Genomic DNA, 22,319 nt, shown 5'->3' with positions numbered 1-22,319 from the left:
TGGGGGTAGGGCTTATATTACGAGCATCCTGAAAAATTATGCTAAGGCTTATTTTCGGGTTAAGTCTTATTTTGGGGAAAATACGGTACTAAAGGCATCCATCTGGCTGACAATCTTAACTGGGGCTTATTTTTGGGGTAGGGCTTATATTACGAGCATCCTGAAAAATCCTGCTAGGACTTCTGATTAGGTCTTATTTTTGGGGAAACGGGGTAGATAGAATGAAGGATAGGCATCCTTTAACCGTTCCTGTAAGGATTGTGGGAATTTCTCTCTGCGAGTTTTTTGTTTTTGTTTTGCCTTTGGCAAGAAGGGAGAGAACGCCAGTTGGAGTGTGTGCGTGCAAATACCCTTCTGGTGGCTTTGCAACAATGCCTGGTCAAAGCCCTTTTTTTTTTTGCAAAGCCAGGGATAGGCTCTCTCTAGCGAAGTGAAGGCCATCAAGCAAGGAGACCCCAAAAGGAGATCAAGAAGTGATCTTAAGATAGCAGGTTCTCATGAAGGAGCCCTCCACTGCCCTCCTGCGAAGGGCACCACGGTGGCTGCCACGCGCCCGAGCTTCCTTTTCAGAAGCAATTAAGATCATCTGCTTGTTACAAGGTTGTTACCTTGGGAAACACAGGCGACTCGAGCCTAGCATCCAGCAGCCTTGAGATGCGCTGCGTTTCCCGAGGCCTCCATGGAGGAAGATAATGTTTTTTTTCTCTTCCTCCTCCTCCTCCTCCTCCTAGTCCCAGCGTCATGTGCCAAAATGCTCTTGGTTCGTGACGATTCAGAGTTCTGGTGAGTCACGGTCAGCTGCGTTCTCCGCCGGCCACGTCTGGAGACGCTGGGTGTGCGTTGTCCGCAGAGGCCGATGGCAAAATGTCCTTCACTTCGCTAGAGAGAGCCTATCCCTGGCTTTGCAAAAAAAAAAAGGGCTTTGACCAGTGTTGCACCTTCTATTCCATCTGAAATAAACTTGAGATCGGCGGGCCTGCGAGGGCTTGCTTGGGGTTTGAACCCTTCCCTATTCTAGGGTGGCTGTTACAAATGGCGTCTGAATGCGTCACGTTGCAATGGGTGGCTGGGGGATTCCGGGCGTTGGAGGCTACGTGGCTCCTTTCTTTCTTTCTTTCTTTCTTTCTTTCTTTCTTTCTTTCTTTCTTTCTTTCTTTCTTTCCTTCCTTCCATCCTTCCACCCTTCCATCTTTCCATCCTTCCATCCGTCTACCACCCAGACATCCATCTTTCTCTTCTCTCATTTCCTTCCTTCCATCCATCCACCCACACATCCTTCCTTCTCTTCTCTCAATCCTTCCTCCCTTCCTCCCTCTCTATCCATCCATCCACCCACCCACCCACACATCCAACCTTCTCTCCTCTCCTTCCTTCCTTCCATCCACCTACCACACATCCATCCTTCTCTCTTCTCATCTCCTTCCTTCCATCCATCCATCCACCCACCCACATCCAACCTTCTCTCATTTCCTTCCTTCCTTTCTTTTTTCCTTCCATCCATCCATCCACACATCCATCCTTCTCTTATCTCATTTCCTTCCTTCCTTTCTTTTTTCCTTCCATCCACCCACCCACACATCCATCCTTCTCTTCTCTCATTTCCTTCCTTCCTTTCTTCCTTCCATCCATCCATCCACACATCCATCCTTCTCTTATCTCATTTCCTTCCTTCCTTTCTTCCTTCATCCATCCACCCACACATCCATCCTTCTCTTCTCTCATTTCCTTCCTTCTTTCTTTCTTCCTTCCTTCCTTCCTTCTTCCTTCCTTCCTTCCATCCTTCCACCCTTCCATCTTTCCATCCTTCCATCCGTCTACCACCCTGACATCCATCTTTCTCTTCTCTCATTTCCTTCCTTCCATCCATCCACCCACACATCCTTCCTTCTCTTCTCTCAATCCTTCCTCCCTTCCTCCCTCTCTATCCATCCATCCACCCACCCACCCACACATCCAACCTTCTCTCCTCTCCTTCCTTCCTTCCATCCACCTACCACACATCCATCCTTCTCTCTTCTCATCTCCTTCCTTCCAGCCATCCACCCACCCACCCACACATCCAACCTTCTCTCATTTCCTTCCTTCCTTCCTTCCTTCCATCCATCCATCCACCCACACATCCATCCTTCTCTTTTCTCATTTCCTTCCTTCCTTTCTTCCTTCCATCCATCCATCCACACATCCATCCTTCTCTTATCTCATTTCCTTCCTTCCTTTCTTTTTTCCTTCCATCCATCCACCCAAACATCCATCCTTCTCTTCTCTCATTTCCTTCCTTCCTTCCTTCCTTTATTTATTTATAATTACATTTCTATACCGCACCATCTCCCGAAGGACTCAGGGCGGTTTACAGCCAAAATTAAAATAAAATTCCTTCCTTCCTTCCTTCCTTCCTTCCTTCCTTCCTTCCTTCCTTCCTTCCTTCCTTCCTTCCTTCTTTCCTTCCCTCCTTCCCTCCCTCCTTCCCTCTGTCTATCCATCCATCCACCCACCCACCCACACATCCAATCTTCTCTCCTCTCCTTCCTTCCTTCCTTCTTTCCTTCCTTCCATCCACCCACACATTCATCCTTTTGTCCTTCCATCCATCCATCCATCCATCCATCTACCCATCACCCACACATCCAACCTTCTCTCCTCTCCTTCCTTCCTTCCCTCCCTCCCTCCGTCTATCCATCCATCCATCCACCCTTCTCACATCCATCCATCCACCCTTCTCACGCTGGCCACTGCAGTGGTGGTTAAACTAGCATAAACATCCTCTCGTCTGGTTGCCATGGAAACTGGTGATCCCTCCCGGGGCGATGAAGGAAGAAGAAACCGCTTGGTGGAAGTGCTAGAAAGATGGAGCAGAAGCCCTCCCCCCACAATTGCAGTGTCCAGAAAGCTTTGCAGATTTGGGGGGCAGGCTGAGTTTGAGCCATCCTGATGGGTTATGCTGCAGTTGAAAAACAAAGACCGAAAGGAAAGAATCTCTGAGCATGTTGGTTTTTTTCCCCACTCTCTTTTAATTTTAGGGACTTTCTGCCCCGTGGATCAGGAATTGTGACCCGTCGCCCCCTGGTTCTGCAACTGGTGAATGCCCCGACTGGTATGTGAATTTTCTTTTTAATCCTCTCTCTCTGTCACGACACACAAAAATTCAAGTCCAGGGCTGGGAGAGAGAAGGCCTTCTGGGAACTATAATCTGATGTGTAACCTTCCTCTACTGTTACTCAGTCCAAACCAATCTGTTTTGCTCACAAGGAGGAGAAAGGGGGGGAGGGGAGGGGAGGGGTGAAATGCGACCGGTTTGCACCGGTAGTGATAAAAACTACCGGTTTGGGAGAACCGGTAGTAAAAAAAGAAAAAAAGTTACCGGTTCATCTGAACCAGTATTTCCGACAATCAGCTGTGCTGCACGGTTTATATTCTCTAGTCTAGAAAGCAGGAAATCCTACTTTCTAGTGAATCTAAATCGCACAGCAAAGCTGTTCCTCCCTCCTTCCGATACTACTTACCTTGTCAAGCCTTCTTTTTCCGTGCAAAGCGTGCTTTTGGTATGCACTGTGCATACACAGGCAGAGAACCGGTGGCAATCCTTGGAGGATTTCATTACTGGGGGTGGGGCGGGGGGCAAAAATGAAGATAATTCCCGAGAGCAAAATATCGGTGCCTCTTTCCCAAGTTGAAACCCAACCCGGATAAATGGCGGCCAAGAGAACATCAAGAGATCTGGATTTAAGATCTCCCCATCCATGAGCTGTGCCCGACTAGGTGGCTCAGTGGCTAAGACACTGAGCTTATCGATCAGAAAGGTCGGCGGTTCGAATCCCTAGTACAGGTCTCTTGTGTGAGCAGGGGGTTGGATTAGATGACCTTCCAAGGTCCCTTCCAACACTGTTACTCTTACTGTTACCTCTTCTTTGCACCCAAGAGTTGCCACTTTCTGTTGTCTTCTCCTTGGCCCATCTCCCTTTTTTTTTTTTACTTCAAGGTTTTTATTTTTTATTTTTTTACAAACATATCAATGCCTAAACAGTGTGGCACCTGAGTGTCATACATTTTTGATAAATATAAAATAGCATTACATCGTATTTGTTTCATTTAACAAGCTTATATCATTCTAGTAATGATATACATATTTTTATTAAATTATAATCTTTCGTTACTTAGCTATTCAATATTTCAATGTGTCATTTTTATGCCCAATCACCCTATTCTAAGTGTTACACCTTTTAATACAAATAGAATATTATTAATCATATTAATTACATTTAGCAAGCTTATATAATTCTAATAATAATACAAACGTTTATGTTAAATTGAAATCTTCCATTATTTGCTTGTTCAACTTATAATCCTTCACTATTTAGTTATTCGGTATTTCAAGTATGTTATTTTTATATCAAACTCCATATTCTGCATGTCATACATTTTAATACAAATAAAATATTTTTAATCATAATTTTTACGTTGAAGAAACATATGCATATCTATATCGAATTATAATCTTTCATTATTCATTTAATCAATAGTTCAATACATTATTTTTATGAAAGTCGCCATGTTATTTAAATATACTTAGTAATAGTAAGGTAAAGGTAAAGGTTCCCCTCACACATACATGCTAGTCGTTCCCGACTCTAGGGGGCGGTGCTCATCTCCGTTTCAAAGCCGAAGAGCCAGCGCTGTCCAAAGATGTCTCTGTGGTCATGTGGCTGGCATGACTCAACGCCAAAGGCGCACGGAATGCTGTTACCTTCCCACCAAAGGTGGTCCCTGTTTTTTCTACTTGCATTTTTACGTGCTTTCGAAACTGCTAGGTTGGCAGAAGCTGGGACAAGTAACGGGAGCTCACCCCGTTACACGGCAGCACCAGGGATTCGAACCGCTGAGCTGTCGACCTTTCGATCGACAAGCTCAACGTCCTAGCCCCTGAGCCACCACGTCCCTTATTCTAATTTCCCCTCTTAGTTCCCATCACCAATCTCTTTCCACTTATGACTGTATGACTATAACTTGTTGCTGGCAATCCTTATGATTTATATTGATATATTGACCATCAATTGTGTTGTAAATGTTGTACCTTGATGAACGTATCTTTTCTTTTATGTACACACTGAGAGCATATGCACCAAGACAAATTCCTTGTGTGTCCAATCACACTTGGCCAATAAAATTCTATTCTATTCTATTCTTACGATTACTTCTCCTTATTATATAAGAATGTGTATTTTGTTAAACACCCCCCTCTTGTTTTTATCCCTATTCTAATTTGATTATGCCACCTGGCCAATCCAGGGGTGGGCTTCAAAAATTTTAGCAAGGGGTTCTCTGCCCGGTTGCTGGGTGGGCGTGGCCTAGTTGGCCTCCTGCACCATGGCGGGTGGGGCATTTTTGCCCTCCCCGGGCTCCGGAGGCTTTCCTTGAGTCTCCGGGAAAGCAAAAATGGCCTCCCCAGGCTCTGGAGGCCCTCTGGAGGACGGAAATGGGCCCAAACGTCCGGTTGGCCTGTTTTTCGCCCTCCCCGAGCCCTGCACTTACATGCATCCAAAACGGGCTGTGTGGGGACTCCTGGGTGGGGCGGGGAGAAGTGGGCGGGGCCAGCTAGGAGTAGAATTTGGAGCTTCTCCCGCCGACTCTGCTGGTCAGCACAGAACCTTAGCTAGAGGTTCTCCCGAACCCCTGTGAACCTCCAGCAGCCCACCCCTGGGCCCATCTCCTAATCATCTTCTAACCATCACCCTCCTGCTCTAGAATATGGCGAGTTCCTACACTGCAAAGGGAAGAAGTTCATGGATTTCGAGGAGATACGGGTCGAGATCGAAGCCGAGACCGACAGAGTCACCGGCTCCAACAAGGGTATCTCCTCCGTCCCGATCAACCTACGAGTTTATTCTCCAAACGGTAAGTCGTGGAACGTATCGAGAGCGCGGAGTAGAACTCTACCATCCCGGGTTTTTTGGGTGGTGGTGAGAAGGTCTCGGATTTTGAGAATATGTATTTAAAGTGGAAACAAAACTTAACCAGGAAAGGAACCTGTTATTGAAGCTTATCATGATATGGCTGGCTTGGGGTTCATATTTTTCATTCTTAACTCCCCGTCCCACCTTGATAGCAAGTTACTCTACTTGAGGTTCCTTTCCAGCTTTGAACGCCTGTCCATCCATGAGTCCTTCTGGGTCTTGGATCTCTTGGTTCTGACCCAGCTCCCCAAACTCGACAAACCCTCTGAAGTGAACTCAAAGATTCCTTTATTAGGAATATCAGCAACCTCGGCAAAATGTTTCTCTCTCAATGCAAGCTAACAAGGCTGTCCGGCCATAAAATGAATAGTTGTCTGCCACATTTATTCATCTCTGCCCCCTGCCTTTTATCCCCAGAGCTAGGGTGGGGTTTCGCTAACAGTGGTGGCTCTTCCGTCCCAAGGACTGGCCCATAGATTTCCACTGCTCTCCTCTCCTCTGCCTGGACGCAGCTGTTCCTCCTCTTCCTCATCAGCCACCTCTAGACCTGGGGGCTGTTGACTGTCCATCTGAGGGCTGACAGACTCCGCCTCTGTCTGTTTCTGCTAGCTGCATTCCCTCTTCTCCCCCCTTGGAGCACTCAGGTTGCCTTGATGCTGATCCTGACTCCCGCGCTTCCTCCTCCTCCTCATCTGATTTGGCTGCTGGAGGGGCTGGCATCCGACAGGCCACAACACTCTTCCTCTTCTTTCTTTAGTCCTAAGTCTGACTCTGGTGGACCTTCCTGGGATGACCAAGGTTCCAGTTGGAGACCAGCCAGCAGACATCGAATTCCAGATCCGTGAAATGTTGATGCAGTTTGTCACCAAAGAAAACTGTCTCATCCTTGCGGTCTCTCCAGCCAACAGCGATCTGGCCAACTCCGATGCTCTTAAGATCGCCAAAGAAGTTGACCCTCAAGGTAAGGACCAGCCTTGGGGTTTTTGACCTTGGTTTCTGCAAACCAATTTCATTTTGTCTCCTGAATTATGAATGATTGCAAAGGAATTCAGGAACTGGAAGAAAAGAAATTGGATTCACGATTATAAATTTATCAGACATCTCGTATAAAGTCGTACCTTTTGAACTGAAACTCTGCATGGGAAATGGCCATAATCATAGCACTTAGATACCACTTCACAGTGCTTTAGGGCATTCTCTAAGTGGTTACAGAGTCAGCCTATTGACTCCCAACAATCTGGGTCCTCATTTGATCCACCTCGGAAGGATGGAAGGATGAGTCTACCTTGTGCCGGTCAGGATCGAACTGCTGGCAGTGGGCAGAGTTAGCATGCAATACTGCATTCTAACCATTGTGCCACCATGGCAAGGAAGGAAGGAGGGAGGGAGGGAGGGAGGGAAGAGAAATGACAGGGAAAGAAAGAAGGAAGGGAAGTAACCAATAGCAATAGCATTTATATACCCCTTCACAATGCTTTACAGCCCTCTCTAAGCAGTTTACAGAGTCAGCCTATGGCCCCCAACAATCTGGGTCCTCATTTTTACCGACTTTGGAAGGATGGAAGGCTGAGTCGACCTTGAGCTGGTCAGGATCGAACTGCTGGCAGTGGGCAGAGTTAGCATGCAATACTGCATTCTAACCACTGTGCCACCATGGCAAGGAAGGAAGGAAGGAAGGAAGGAAGGAAGGAAGGAAGGAAGGAAGGAAGGAAGGAAGGAAGGAAGGACGGACCGACGAAGGAAGGAAAGAGAAATGTACCACCATGGCAAGGAAGGAAGGAAGGAGGGAGGGAGGGTTATAACAGTCAATGAAAGTATCCAGTAACAAAACATATTTCATATTAACCAGCGATTCCAATAGAAAAGAATATTTGTAGCTCAGGGTTGAAGTGATGGGTCCTTGGCGCTCTCTGAGCTTGGTTGTTTTCTTGCAGATGTTTCATGACCCAGCTTGATAACATCATCAGGGCTAGTTGGAGGTTGTGCTAATCCCGAAGCTAGACCTTTGCTTTCTTCTTAATGGGAAAGTCTAGGCTTTATGGTGGAATGACTCCACTCAGTGGATGGCCCGTAACTCTCTTCTTAGTCATTCAAAAGTTGTCTGACTTGCTTGTGACCTAACAGGCCAACGTACCATCGGAGTCATCACCAAATTGGACCTCATGGATGAAGGAACCGATGCTCGAGATGTTTTGGAGAACAAGCTGCTTCCATTAAGGAGAGGTAAAGGTCCTTTCCCTTGTTCTCTTAGAATAGAAATAGAATAACAGAGTTGGAAGGGACCTTGGAGGTCTTCTAGTCCAACCCCCTGCACCACTTCAGACAAATGGTTACCCAACATCTCCTTAAAAACTGTCCAGTGTTGGAGCATTCACAACTTCTGGAGGCAAGTAGTTCCACTGGTTCATTGTTCTCACTGTCAGGAAATTTCTCCTTAGATCTAAGTTGCTTCTCTCCTTGATTAGCTTCCACCTGTTGCTTCTTGTCCTGCCCTCAGGTGCTTTGGAGAATAGCTTGACTCCCTCTTCTTTGGGGCAGCCCCTCAAACATTGGAAGATTGCTATCCTGTCTCCCCTAGTCCTTCTTTTCATTAAACTAGACCTACCCAGTTCCTGCAACCGTTCTTCATATGTTTTAGCCTCCAATCCCCTAATCCTTTTTGTTGCTCTTCTCTGCACTCTTTCTAGAGTCTCAACATCTTTTTTACATTATGGTGACCAAAACTGGATGCAGGATTCCAAATGTGGCCTTACCAAGACATTATAAAGTGGTATTAACACTTCCCTTGATCTTGATTCTATCCCTCTGTTTTATGCAGCCTAGAACTGTGTTGGCTTTTTTGGCAGCTGCTGCACACGGCTGGCTCCTATTTAAATGGTTGTCCACTAGGACTCCAAGATCCCTTTCACAGTTACTACTATTGAGCCAGGTACCACCTATACTATTTGGTTTTTCTTGCCTAAACCTCTATTCATTTCTCTGTCAAATCTTGCTGAAAACTTTCTTTTGCTATTCTTCCTCCCAAAAACAATAATTCCAGCTTGTAAAAAAGTCAGACCAGATTCCAGATTCCATGGAGAATTCACTCCAACGAGCTTGTCAAATGCCTTCCCACTTATGTCTCTCTCTCTCTCTCTGTCTCTATATGTATAAAAGATGGAGAGTTAAGTTATTTCTTCTAGGATGTCTCGATTCTTCTATACCGTCTATCTCTAGGAATCTGGGAATTCTTTGATTAGCATCCTGTTGTTTCGAGGAAGGAAAAAAAACACCATGTTCTCATTTTTCTCTGATAGAATTAAAGCTGAGGGAAGGTAGCAGAATTTCCTGGCTGGCTTCTTATCTTCATTCTTTGATAGATGCTAACCGGAAGGAAATGATTTCCGAGGCATCCTGTCCATTGTTAAAGAAGGGAAATAGACACAATTGTTCGTGGCCTCAAATTCCAGTTTCAAATACTCCCCTTTTCTGCCCAGCTTTCCTGCTGCTAGGGTTCATGCAACCTATTTGCAGTTATGCAAACTTGGAATTGTCCCAAAGATGTTGTACTTTTTACTGAAGTGTTGAGAACGTGACATCTTAAAAAAAGACTGGAGAGATTCAAACTTGAACGAGATGGGCTGCAAATAAATTTGATCAACAGAGCTTTCTCGGCATTGACAAAATCCCCATCGGTCAATTGCAGAAGGCAGCTTTGTTTGGAACAGCTTGCATCCTGCGAGGAGACCTTTAATCCCATCAAACATCCACATCCGTCTATCCAAGGTCTTTGGGAAAGATATGATAGGTAAAGGTAAAGGTTCCCCTCGCACATATGTGCTAGTCGTTGCCGACTCTAGGGGGCGGTGCTCATCTCCGTTTCAAAGCCGAAGAGCCAGCGCTGTCCAAAGACGTCTCCGTGGTCATGTGGCCGGCATGACTCAACGCCAAAGGTGCACGGAACACTGTTACCTTCCCACCAAAGGTGGTCCCTATTTTTTCTACTTGCATTTTTTTACATGCTTTCGAACTGCTAGGTTGGCAGAAGCTGGGACAAGTAACGGGAGCTCACCCCGTTACACGGCAGCACTAGGGATTCGAACCACTGAGCTGTCGACCTTTCGATCGACAAGCTCAACATCCTAGCCCCTGAGCCACCGCATCCGTAAAGATATGATAGGTGGCCATAAATGCCAACTTCAGTCTGAACATCTGGCTGAGTGCGACAAACAATAATTTGATATCTATGGAGATTCTCAGCCCTCCAGGTCATGGTTGTCCCAAAGGTGCTTTTTTTCAGAGGCAACGGGACTTTCTTGGTTTTTCCTTGAAGACGTTTTGCTTCTCATCCAAGAAGCTTCTTCAGCTCTGACTGGGGGATGGAAAGATTGATACTCCTTGCAGACAGCTGGTCATTTGCATCCTTTTAGAGAGTCATTGAGGCCACGTGGGGGTTTATCTGTGTCTTCAGGGTCCCCTGAGTGGTGCAAATGGGCGTGGAGCCTTCTTGGAACTGTTCTTCTTGGAACTTCTTGGAACATAATTAATTCATTCTCAGCTTAGTCCAAAACAAATTCTTCATAAACAGTCCTGCGGCCTTAGAGACGCTGACAAGAAGCATGGAAATCAACGTTGCTTTCTTACAAAGAACCCAACGGCTCATTGCTGCTCTTTTAAGCCTTATGGGAGTGGCCAATCATCTCCTGGCCTTACTCCCGAGTCGTCCTTTTTGCTTCAGCTGTTCTTGCCTTCTGGCAGCTCTTTGCATGCGTGCACTAGGAACAGGCTCTTCCTGTTCCTCTGCCTCTCTGCTGTCCGCCTCTGGAGGCTCCGGAGTCCACCCATCACTCCCAGATAGCCCTGGCCCCATCTCTGCCTCCGACGCAGAACCCTCATCTGGGCCTTCCCCTGACTCCAGGACTGGCCCATCGTCCTCCCCAGCCTCCTCACTGTCCGACTCGGCTGCCAGTTCTGCAGGCTGCTGGCGGCCCACAACACAACTTCTTAGACCCTTCTCTATTTTGTAATTTTGGAAGGTAGCATTTCCAGGTGTTTTGTCCTCTAATGTCTGGTGTCATTCCATAGGTTACATCGGGGTGGTAAACCGCAGCCAGAAGGACATCGATGGGAAGAAGGACATTCAGGCGGCTTTAGCGGCCGAACGCAAGTTTTTCCTCTCCCACCCAGCGTATCGGCACATGGCGGATCGCATGGGCACTCCCTACCTGCAGAAAACTTTGAATCAGGTAACGTTTACCCGCAGAGCCGCCTGAGTCGCAGAAATCTGCCCAGGCCTCAATTGACAACCGTTCAAAGTTACGACGGACCCTTTCCACCCCCTCCCAAAGCTATTTTACAACTTGATTTCAAAGTTACGACGGCCACAGCCACCCCTCCCCCGCTCGCCCCATGTTCACGTGATCTCATTTCAGGGGCTTGGCAACCAGGTCACCTTTATAGCTGCCTGCAGCATCCTACGCTCACCTGTCCATGATTTTTGATGATGTTGGTTTTTTTAAATTTATTATTTATTATTTTATTATTTAGATTTTTATACCGCCCTTCTCCCGAAGGACTCAGGGTGGTGTACAGCCAAATTAAAACAATACAATATACAATTTTAAAACAACAAATTAAAAGAACATATTCTATAATGGCCGAAAAATTTAAAAACCGTCAAATTTGACCCAATAAAACAGAATACCCAATTTAAAATTATTAAAATTCAAAAAAATTCAAAATTTAAAAACTAAGAATTAAGAATTAGGAATTAAGCCAGTCCTGCTTGGATGAACAAGTACGTTTTCAATTCACGGCGAAAGGTCCGAAGGTCAGGTAATTGACGCAAACCAGGGGGAAGTTCGTTCCAGAGGGTAGGTGCTCCAACAGAGAAGGCCCTTCCCCTGGGAGCCGCCAGCCAGCATTGCTTGGCGGATGGCACCCTGAGAAGACCCTCTCTGTGGGAGCGTACGGGTCGGTGGGAGGCATAGGGTAACAGCAGGCGGTCCCGTAAGTACCCGGGCCCTAAGCCATGGAGCGCTTTAAAGGTAGTAACCAAAATCTTAAAGCGCACCCGAAAGACCACAGGGAGCCAGTGCAAACTGTGCAGGAGCGGTGTTACCCGGGAGCAACATGTGGCTCCCTCAATCACCCGCGCAGCTGCATTCTGGACTAACTGAAGCCTCCGAGTGCACTTCAGGGGTAGCCCCATGTAGAGAGCATTGCAATAATCCAGACGAGAAGGGGGGGGGGCTGGTTTCCGGCATTGCTTCCAGTTTCCAACAAAAAAAAACAAATATGCCTGTTAGATAAAATAGACTGACTTAATAGCAATGGCAATAGCACTTAGACTTATACACTTTGCTTTACGGCAATGCTTTACGGCCCTCTCTATGCAGTTTACAGAGCCAGCATATTGCCCCCCAACAATCTGGGTCCTCATTTGACCCACCTTGGTAGGCTGGAAGGCTTAAGGGCCTCTGTGGCTCAGACTGCTAATGCAGTCTGTTATTAACAGCAGCTGCCTGCAATTACTGCAGGTTCTAGTCCCACCAGGCCCAAGGTTGACTCAGCCTTCCATCCTTTATAAGGTAGGTAAAATGAGGACCCAGATTGTTGGGGGCAATAAGCTGACTTTGTATATAAATATACAAATAGAATGAAGACTATTGCTAACATAGTGTAAGCCGCCCTGAGTCTTCGGAGAAGGGCGGGATATAAATGCAAAAAAACAACAACAACCCTTGAGCCGGTCAGGATCGAACTGCTGGCAGTCAGCAGAATTAGACTGCAACACTGCATTCTAACCACTGCACCACAGTGGCACATGCAGGGAGGGAGGGAAGGAAAGAAGCAAGGAAGGAAGGAGGGAGGGAGGGAGGGAGAAAAGGAAGGAAGGAAGGAAGATAAGGAAGGAAATGCAATAGCACTTACTTATACAGCCCTCTCTAAGCGGTTTACAGAGCCAGCATCTTGCCCCCCAACAATCTGGGTCCTCATTTGACCCACCTCGGAAGGATGGAAGGCTGAGTCAACCTTGAGCTGGTCGGAATCAAACTGCTGGCAGTGGGCAGAATTAGCCCGCAACACTGCATTCTAACCACTGTGCCACCACAGCTGATAGATGACAGACAGACAGACAGATAGCAATAGCCCTTAGACTTATATCCCGCTTCACAGTGCTTTTACAGCCTTCTCTAAGCGGTTTACAGAGTCAGCCTCTTGTCCCCCAACAATCTGGGTCCTCATTTTACTGACCTCGGATGGATGGAAGGCCGAGTCAACCTTGAGCCGGTCAGGATCGAACTGCCAAATTTGCAGGCAGCCAGCAGGCAGCAGAAGTAGCCTGCAGTACCGCGCTCTGACCCTTGCGCCACCACAGCTCCCGCGAGATAAAATAGTTTCGCTTAATGACCATGGGGTTTGCTTCATACGATGTCTGCCTAACAACCACCGCGGAAAAAGGTCTCGAAGACGATCGAAGACGAAGTGTGAGGCTACTGAAGGAAGGAGGAGCGTATAAAAGTAGAATTTCGGTTCGTGTTCTGATCCCCATTTTTGCTTCTGTTGTGCGTAGCAACTGACCAATCACATCCGCGACACGCTCCCAGGCCTGAGGAACAAGCTCCAAAGTCAGCTGCTGTCTATTGAGAAGGAAGTAGAAGAATACAAGAATTTCCGCCCAGACGATCCTGCACGCAAGACCAAAGCTTTGCTCCAGTAAGTCCTACGTTGTATTGATGCGTGGGAAGACGGGACTAAGTAGGAACTTTTTTTTTTTGGAATAATTTTTATTTTATTTTATACACAAAAAAACCTTTAATACATCAGTCATTCCTTCTATGTGACATCTCGGTGTTTTCTCCTTGACTTTTTGTTGCTTCTTCTAGTTTCATTTTTATTTAATCTGTTACACTTTTTTCCCACAAGTACAATATTCTGATTATACCATTTTCTTACATAACTATCAATTAGCTTATCTATATCTTTTTTCTAACCAATGGTAAAATTGATCCCATGTTTTAAAATAGTCTTCTTTTTTTTCGAAAATTTTTTATTTTCTAAACTAAACAAACATACATAAAAACATCTTCAATAAAAGTACAAACAGCGTGTCAGTTGGTTACTTACAAATCTTTTTGTGCAGTTTCACCATACTTATAATGTATAATTCTTCTAATTTTACATTTTACCAATGTTAATGTATATCCAATTATTTTGATATCATTCATTTAAGTATGAATATATCCACTCTACCTTCATATAATATGTACATTTTTGATTGCTTACCTTATAACATTCATTCCACATCTTAATTCAAACTGGTAATGTTACTTTGCATTTACATCTTTCAAACAGTTCTTACATTATACATATCTCTATCAAATTTCATTAACATATTTTATTATCTAACCACGAATAAAATATAATATAAGTACAATATTCTGATTATACCATTTTCTTACATAATTATCAATTTGTTTATCTATATCTTTTTTCTAACCAATGGTAAAATTGATCCCATGTCTTAAAATATTCTGAGTCCTCTCTGTCTTTGATCATCAAAGTTAATCTATTCATTTCTGCACAGTCTAACTTTTTTTTAATAACTTTGTTTTCCAGGGGTATTTTCTCTGCTTTCCAATTTTATTTTATTTATTTATTTTATTTGCATTTATATCCCGCCCGTCTCCGAAGACTCAGGGCGGTTTACACTACGTTAGCAATAGACTTCATCCTATTTGTATACAATACTATATTTGTATATAGTACTATACAATATATAAATATTTGTATACATATTTATATACAAAGTCAACTTATTGCCCCCCCAACAATCTGGGTCTTCATTTTACCTACCTTATAAAGGATGGAAGGCTGAGTCAACCTTGGGCCTGGTGGGACTAGAACCTGCAGTAATTGCAGGCAGCTGCTGTTAATAACAGACTGCATTAGCAGTCTGAGCCACCCTTGCTGCTGTTATTACATGTATAATCAAATAAATATTTTCTTTACTAATTTCTCTGGGCGGATACCCAATAGGAACAGCTCCGGTTTTAAATCAGTATGTTGTTGTGTCATTTCTTCTAGCCATGTCTTAATTTTATTCCAATAGTTTTTAACTTCCGGGCATGCCCATCACATATGATAATAAGATCCTGGTAACTGGTGACATTTCTAGCATTTAGCTGATTTATCTTTAAACATTTTTACCAGTTTCTCAGGGGGCATATGCCATCAATAAAGCATTTTATATTGATTTTCTTTATATGCCGTAGACATTGTTAATTTAGAGTTCCTTTCCCATAACTGTTGCCATTTGTCTAGATCAGTGGTTCTCAACCTTTATAGTGCTGCGACCCCTTTAATACAATTCCCCACGATGTGGCGACCCCTTTAATACAATTCCCCACGATGTGGCAACCCCAACCATAAAATTATTTTTGTTTCGAATTTATCGCGCCTGAAGCCGTATTGGCTAGCGATCTGAACTGCTTGCGATTGCCTTGAGGATGGAGGCATTAAAGCGGAGACTCCTCCCCTATTAAGTTTATGGTGCCTGAAGCCAGATTAGGCTAGCGATTGGGAGTGATTGCAGCTGGCTTGAGAGGGAGACATCAGAGCAAAGATTTCTCTCTTTTTTAATTCATCGCACCTGAAGCCGAATTCGGCTAGTGATTTGAAGAGCCTGCAGCTGGCTTATGGAGTCAACCATTGGAGCGCGATTCTTCGACTTGCAAGTATACTTCCCATATTTCCGATGGTCTTCGGCGACCCCTGGCAAATCGTCATTCGACCCCCAACGGGGTCCCGACCCACAGGTTGAGAACCACTGGTCTAGATCAATTGAATATCCAAAATTCTTTGCCCAAGCTACCATTGTTTCCTTTACTTGTTCTTCCTCTAAATCAATGCCAAGTAGAAAATTATAAATTTTTAAAAATTAATTTATCCTCTATTCCCATGAGTATCCTATCCAACTCTGTCTTTTCTAAGTAAAGACCTATAGTTTAGCATCTTTTTCATGGACTAAATAGGAACTTGATAGGCCAAAGAGTCAAGGATGTTCCAGAAAAGTTCCTGCAGCCCAGATTATGGACTATAAGCAGAAGGTTAGGGTTCTGAAGGTAAGGCCACACCTAAAATACAACATCCAGTTTTGGTCCCCACAATATAAAAAAGAGGTTGAGAGTCTAGAAAGAGTGGAGAGAAGAGCAACCAAGATGGTGAGGGGACCAGAGGCTAAACCATATGAAGAACGGTTGCAGGAACTGGACATGGCTAGTCTAGTGAAGAGAAGGACCAGGGGAGACAGGATATCAGTCTTCCAATATTTGAGGGGCTGCCCCAGAGAGGAGGAGGGGGTCAAGCTATTCTCCAAAGTACCCAAAGGCCAGACAAGGAATAATAGATGGAAACTGATCAAGGAGAGATTCGACCTAGAAATAAGGAGGAATTTTCTGACAGTTGAGAACTATCAACCGATGCAACAGAAGTTGCCTTCAGAAGTTGTGGGAGCTTCATCACTGGAGGCTTTCAAGAAGAGACTGGACTGCCATCTGTCTGAAATGGTGTAGGGTCTCCTGCTTGGGTGGAGGGGGTTGGACTAGATGATCTGCAAGGTCCCTTCCAACTCTGTTAATAGGTGAAGATCCGTCAGTGTTCTTGGAAACAAAGTGGAAGCTAGAGCAGATATTTCCACCATAACCATCTCTCTCTCCTCCTCCTCCTCCTCCTCCTCCTCCTCCTCCTCCTCCTCCTCCTCCTCCTCCTCCTCCTCCTCCTCCTCCTCCTCCAGGATGGTCCAGCAGTTTGCTGTGGATTTTGAGAAACGCATCGAAGGTTCTGGAGATCAGATCGATACCTATGAACTCTCCGGTGGCGCTCGGATCAATCGTATCTTTCATGAGCGATTTCCATTTGAGCTTGTGAAGGTAAAACTAAACCTCCGTTGACTGTTTAGGCACTTATCCTCATACCTTGATGTCCTTCTTAATCCATATCTCCCAGCTTGTATCTTTAGGTCAGTCTTAAGAGCTAAAACATAAACTTAGACCTATAAGTCCAGAATTTCTAGGTTCCACCTCAAGACAGCGCTACATAACTGTATTCAGTTTTGATTGATATCATTAATATTTAAATATTAAGTATTCCAGTATTTGAGGGCTGCCACAAAGAAGAGGAGTGGTGGTCAAATTATTCAACAAAGCACCAGAGGGCAGGACAAGAATCAATGGATAGAAACTAACCAAGTAGAGAAGCAACCTGGAATTAAGGAGAAATTTCCTAGAAGTGATGACAATTAACCAGTGGAACAGCTTGCCACCAGAAATCATGGGTGCTCCATCACTGGAGGTTTTTAAGAAGAGACTGGGCAGTCACTTGTCTGAAATGGGATGGGGTCACCTGCGTGAGCAGGGGGCTGGAGTAGAAGACCTTCAAGGTCTTCCAGCTCTCTTCTCTTCTCTTCTCTTCTCTTCTCTTCTCTTCTCTTCTCTTCTCTTCTCTTCTCTTCTCTTCTCTTCTCTTCTCTTCTCTTCCCTTCCCTTCCCTTCCCTTCCCTTCCCTTCCCTTCCCTTCTCCTCTCCTCTCCTCTCCTCTCCTCTCCTCTCCTCTCCTCTCCTCTCCTCTTCTATATCAAATCAAAGTAGAATACTTCCAGATATCCTCCAAATGGTTAATTCCCCAATTTCTAAGCAGTTGTAAGATCTCATCCATTTTACAGCAAAACATCAGATCACTTAGGGGTGACCTAGAGTTTTAATAAAATATGGACAGCAGAAATTTGTCCGATATAAAGAAAGAAGGTGGTAGGACAGCTGTACAGTTACGTTCTAGTTGCCAAGCTGGCTTCTTCACCGTCCCCATACCGGTTTTCAGTAAACACATAGCTTTGTTAACAGCAGAATTTATTGTACACCATCCAGCATCATGTATGGCGAGATGGACGGCGATATAAATGTGATAGACAAAAATAAATAAAAATAACCATCTCCCATGGTGATTAGAGATGAACATCTAGAAGATGTTTGGTAGGACCAGGCTACTCTTGTACAGAGAATTTTTTTTAAAAAAGGTGATATTTTCTAGGAATGTCAGAAGAAGAAGAAGGTTGATCTAACAGTAGTGGCCAAAATTGCGGAAACCTTTTGGGGAAAAAAGTGTATTTTCTAAAACTAGCTAATAACACCACTTTTTTGGTGGAGCAGTAACGTATAATTATATATTAATGGAAGGATAATTGAATCAAGAATGTCATGCAATCACTTTTAGGAAGGATTTGCTTTTCGAAAAGCAGTTGCAGTATAAAGAAGAAAAGGGAAACACGTAGAAAAAACGAGATATACAAAAATTATCACCATGTCAGTTAATACTTAGCTGGGTAGCCTTTAGTATGAATTACGGCCTTACAATGTCTTCCCATGGAGTGAACCAAGTCTTTGAGTTCTGCAGCTGTTATCATGTGAAACCAAGATCGAATGATGGCTTCCGTTAACTGGGTTTTATTGCTGGGTCGCTTCTCACTAACAAGTTGCTTTAGTCGGAAAATCCATAGATTTTCCATTGGGTGAAGGTCTGGGCTATTCCCAGGTTATTTCAGCAGTGGAATAGGATTCTCTCGAAACTCCAAAAAAACCCTGGTGTTATTAGCCATTCAGACCTCAAAAATACACTTTTCCTAAAAAGGTTTCCACAATTTCGGCCACTACTGTATCTCTTTCCTTGTGAATCCTTGGAGTCCATAAAGTGTTCTCCTCTTGGTGTTCCTCATCCATGTCTTTTTCTCCTGGTGTAGATGGAATTTGATGAGAAGGAACTCCGAAGAGAGATCAGCTATGCGATTAAGAACATCCATGGTATCAGGTACGTATTGATGGTCTCCTAACTTTTTCTGAGCATAACTCTTGAATTCTCAGGCCAGAAGACTTCAGAGGTATGGTAGCTTGGCCCAAATACCTCCCCAGACCACTGACTTTGAAACGGTTTGGTGGGTTCTGCTATGACTTATTCGTGGTCGCAGGTTCTTCCTCCTGAGATCAAGTCTTGTCTCTATGTTGGGAAGATACGTTGTCCCGAAGAGGACAAGGAAGTGGGGAAGTTAGGATCACTTGCTTATGGATAATTTTAGATCGCTTTTCTGAATACTGACCAGAGCTCAGCTTCATAATCCAGTAGAGATCCAGTAATATGTCTGAAGCTTCTCAGAGATTGACTTTCTAAAGGTCAGAACCTATTATTGTAGACGTCCCTCAAGGCTGAGACGTTTTATCATTCGGTAGAATTTGATCTTGGAGCTCAACGAACCAGGTTGGCCCCATCCAAACCAAATCAAGGTGCAAAAGGAGACATGGTTTTTGGAATCCACTCTAAAGTGTTCCAGAACTAGGAGAAAACCAGCAGGTTTGCTGACTGTTCTTTGGGAATGGAGTTGGATCCCTGAAGGATGAATGAAGGTCAAAGATACTGGTTGGACAGACCTTAAGGATTGCGGGGATCCTTGGTGTTCTCTGGTGGTTTTCTTGCAGATGTTTCATAACGAAACTAAGGAACTGTTCTGTTCCCCCCACCTCAGTCCGGGAGACACGTGAACTGACTCAATTAGCCAGCAATTTAGTCCACGGCCGCTATCGGCTCTGGCAGCAGACCAGTGAATGTCTGCCAAGGTTTTCTTTATCTTCCCTGATGCCGGCGTCACAGAAGCTCGTTACCGGAGCAACCAGGAAGTCAGAAACAAACAGCAATCCAGGCCAAATGCTCAGTCAAATAGTTCAGCTCAAGTTTTCTCCAGTCAGTTTGTTTTGTCTGTCACGAAGTAGTAGACGGGCAAAACTCCTGCTTTTATATCCTGTGGGGTGTGGCTCCGTGACTCAGCACTCTCTAGGCCTGCCAAACCCCTTCTTTTGTTGTTCCCGCCTCTCTTGTCTACGAAACCTGGGATCTAACCAGGACTGATTGTCCACAGCTGGGTCTGGAAGCTTTGCCTGGGCAGGGGGGAAATACAGGAGACAGAGGCCTCATCACCTCCTCCACCTGGCCTGCCTCTGGCTCCTGGAGCTGAGCCAGAGAGGCCGGCCCCGCAGAGAGAAGCCCCGACAGCCCTTCCCCCTCACTCTCTGAGTCACTTTCTGGAAGGGACCAGGCCTGGGCGGTGGGGTGGGGTGGGGGCTGGAGCCACAACAGGAACATCATCCTTAATGAAACGTCTGCAAGAAAACCACCAAGCTCAGAGAGCACCAAGGACCCCACAGTTCAACTCTGAGCTACAAATATTCTGCAAATAGTAACCACAAATAGTGACTAGGTGGCTCAGCGGCTAAGACACTTGAGCTCGTCGATCAGAAAGGTCGGCAGTTCGGCGGTTCAAATCCCTAGTATAGGTCTCCTGTGTCAGCAGGGGGTTAATAATAATAATAATAATAATAATAACAACAACAACAACAGAGTTGGAAGGGACCTTGGACAGTTGGATGACCTGCAAGGCCCCTTCCAACTCTGTTACTGTTATATAAATATTCTCTTCTATAGAGAACTTGGTTGACCCACTATGGTTTGTCCTTCTGGGCTTCACGTTTTCCCTCCTCAAGGGGCGCCTGAGTCTCTGCATCATAGGCCCCCCCTGCTTTTATTATCCTCTTGTGCAATGCGATGACGTTCTCCTCGCCCTATCTCCTTCCGCCCTTGTCCTCTTGTCCTCCTCTTCTAACCGCCACCACTACCCCGCGTGCGTAGAACTGGTCTCTTCACGCCTGACATGGCTTTTGAGACCATTGTGAAGAAGCAAGTCAAGAAGATTAAAGAGCCTTGCTTGAAATGCGTGGACATGGTCATTTCGGAGTTAATCAGTACGGTTAGACAGTGCACCAAGAAGGTAAAACCCGGGAAGGGGGAGCATGGGACCCCGATATGCTCGCGACCCACCCCGCTGCCGCCACCACCAGCCGAAGCACAGCGTTTCTGATCTAGGGGGCTGATCCCGCCTGGCGCAAACGTCCTTTCGTTTTGTCCTGGGTTGGCCTTCTTCACAGCATGACTGGACTTGAGAGAACCTTGCTGGATGTTTCTTAGCCGATCAGAAAAGCCACGGCGACGCTGAAGAGGGTAAAACCCGGCCTTTCAATGGTTCTCCGATCAAAGTTTTGGGGGTTCTAGAATTATTCTGGGATTGTACCAGGTCAAGAGGGAGAAGGTGGGATAATTGCGTTCTCTTCGCTTTATAGAGTTGTTGTTCTTGTTGTTTGTTTTGCCCCTCCAAAAGAAAAACAACAATGTCTCTTGGGTGGCCAGTGTTTCCATTTCATGCCCGGGAGACCTACAATTCGGAGAAACCAAATTTGGAGGTAGGATTTTAAAGAGTCGGTACAATTATCCCGGACTTGTCAGTGTGGTTTTTTTGAGATTTGATAAGAATGGGTAATCGCAAAGTTAACTCTGCTAGTGCTTTCCTTCACCTGGGGCTGGCTTCGTCTGTTGCCTTTTTTCCCCCCCAAAAAATTGGGATATTCTACTGAAAATCCAGGAATGATCCTTCCCTTTGCCAAAGTGTTTTTTGGAAATATTTGATCCATGTTGGCAGAATCATTTTACAATTTGATGAAGGAAGGTGAAGTGATGTACTCTCTAACATAGTTAGCTGGGTCTCACTCATTTCTCCCCCCATAATTCCCCAAATTATCTATTTATCTATCTATCTATCTATCTATCTATCTATCTATCTATCTATCTATCTATCTATCATCTATCTATCTGTCTATCTATCCTATCATCCATCCATCCATCCATCCATCCATCTATCTATCTATCTATCTCTCTCATCCTATCTATCTGTCTTTCTGTCTGTCTGTCTGTCTCATCCTACCTATCTACCTACCTACCTACCTATCTACCTAACTCTAACTATCTATCTCATTCTATCTATCTGTCTGTCTGTGTCTGTCTCATTCTATCTATCTATCTATCTATCTATCTATCTATCTATCTATCTATCTATCTATCTATCTATCTATCTATCTATCTATCTATCTATTTCATCCTATCTAACTATCTATCATTTATCTATAGATTTGGGGATGAATTCTGTATACACACACACACACACACACACACACACACATTTTGGAACAATCAAATCACACATTTTTGGAACCGTTCATATCAATCCATAACAACCGACAATTCAACAGTTCCATTTTGGAATTGTTGAACCGACTCTACCACTCTTAAAATCCTATCTCTGTCTTCACCTTTGAAATATTCACATGGGTTGAGTCTTCAGATTGCGAAAATGGTATCGTAGGGCTCCATTTTTACATCTCCGGAGCTTGGCCTGGTTTTCTGATTGGCTTGGTCTGGGTCCTGCCCCCAAAGAGTAGCAAAGGGTTGAAGATCATCAAT

The 22,319-nt window shown here is 44.9% G+C and overlaps 1 protein-coding gene across 8 annotated transcripts in view; it reads left to right on the top strand.

The window, feature by feature from the left end:
* Window positions 1–22,319, top strand: part of DNM1 (dynamin 1) — a 134,185-nt gene that overhangs the window by 13,917 nt on the left and 97,949 nt on the right. For 6 of the 8 annotated variants that reach the window (XR_009152327.1, XR_009152325.1, XR_009152326.1 and 3 more), the window contains exons 2-10: window positions 3,021–3,091; window positions 5,740–5,889; window positions 6,706–6,909; window positions 8,073–8,171; window positions 11,013–11,173; window positions 13,504–13,646; window positions 16,726–16,861; window positions 18,724–18,791; window positions 20,658–20,796. Coding sequence is in view for 5 of the 8 variants with exons in the window: in XM_058159600.1 (XP_058015583.1) it covers window positions 3,021–3,091; window positions 5,740–5,889; window positions 6,706–6,909; window positions 8,073–8,171; window positions 11,013–11,173; window positions 13,504–13,646; window positions 16,726–16,861; window positions 18,724–18,791; window positions 20,658–20,796 (1,171 nt within the window). In the remaining 3 variants the exon portion in view is untranslated. The remainder of the gene's footprint in view (window positions 1–3,020; window positions 3,092–5,739; window positions 5,890–6,705; window positions 6,910–8,072; window positions 8,172–11,012; window positions 11,174–13,503; window positions 13,647–16,725; window positions 16,862–18,723; window positions 18,792–20,657; window positions 20,797–22,319) is intronic. The other 2 variants (XM_058159597.1, XM_058159601.1) reach the window with 1 other exon arrangement.

Source organism: Ahaetulla prasina, chromosome 16 (genome assembly GCF_028640845.1).
Source record: "Ahaetulla prasina isolate Xishuangbanna chromosome 16, ASM2864084v1, whole genome shotgun sequence".
Taxonomy (NCBI): Eukaryota; Metazoa; Chordata; class Lepidosauria; order Squamata; family Colubridae; genus Ahaetulla; species Ahaetulla prasina.
The sequence above is the reverse complement of the archived record's forward strand: the minus strand, read 5'-3'. Positions and strand labels throughout refer to the sequence as shown.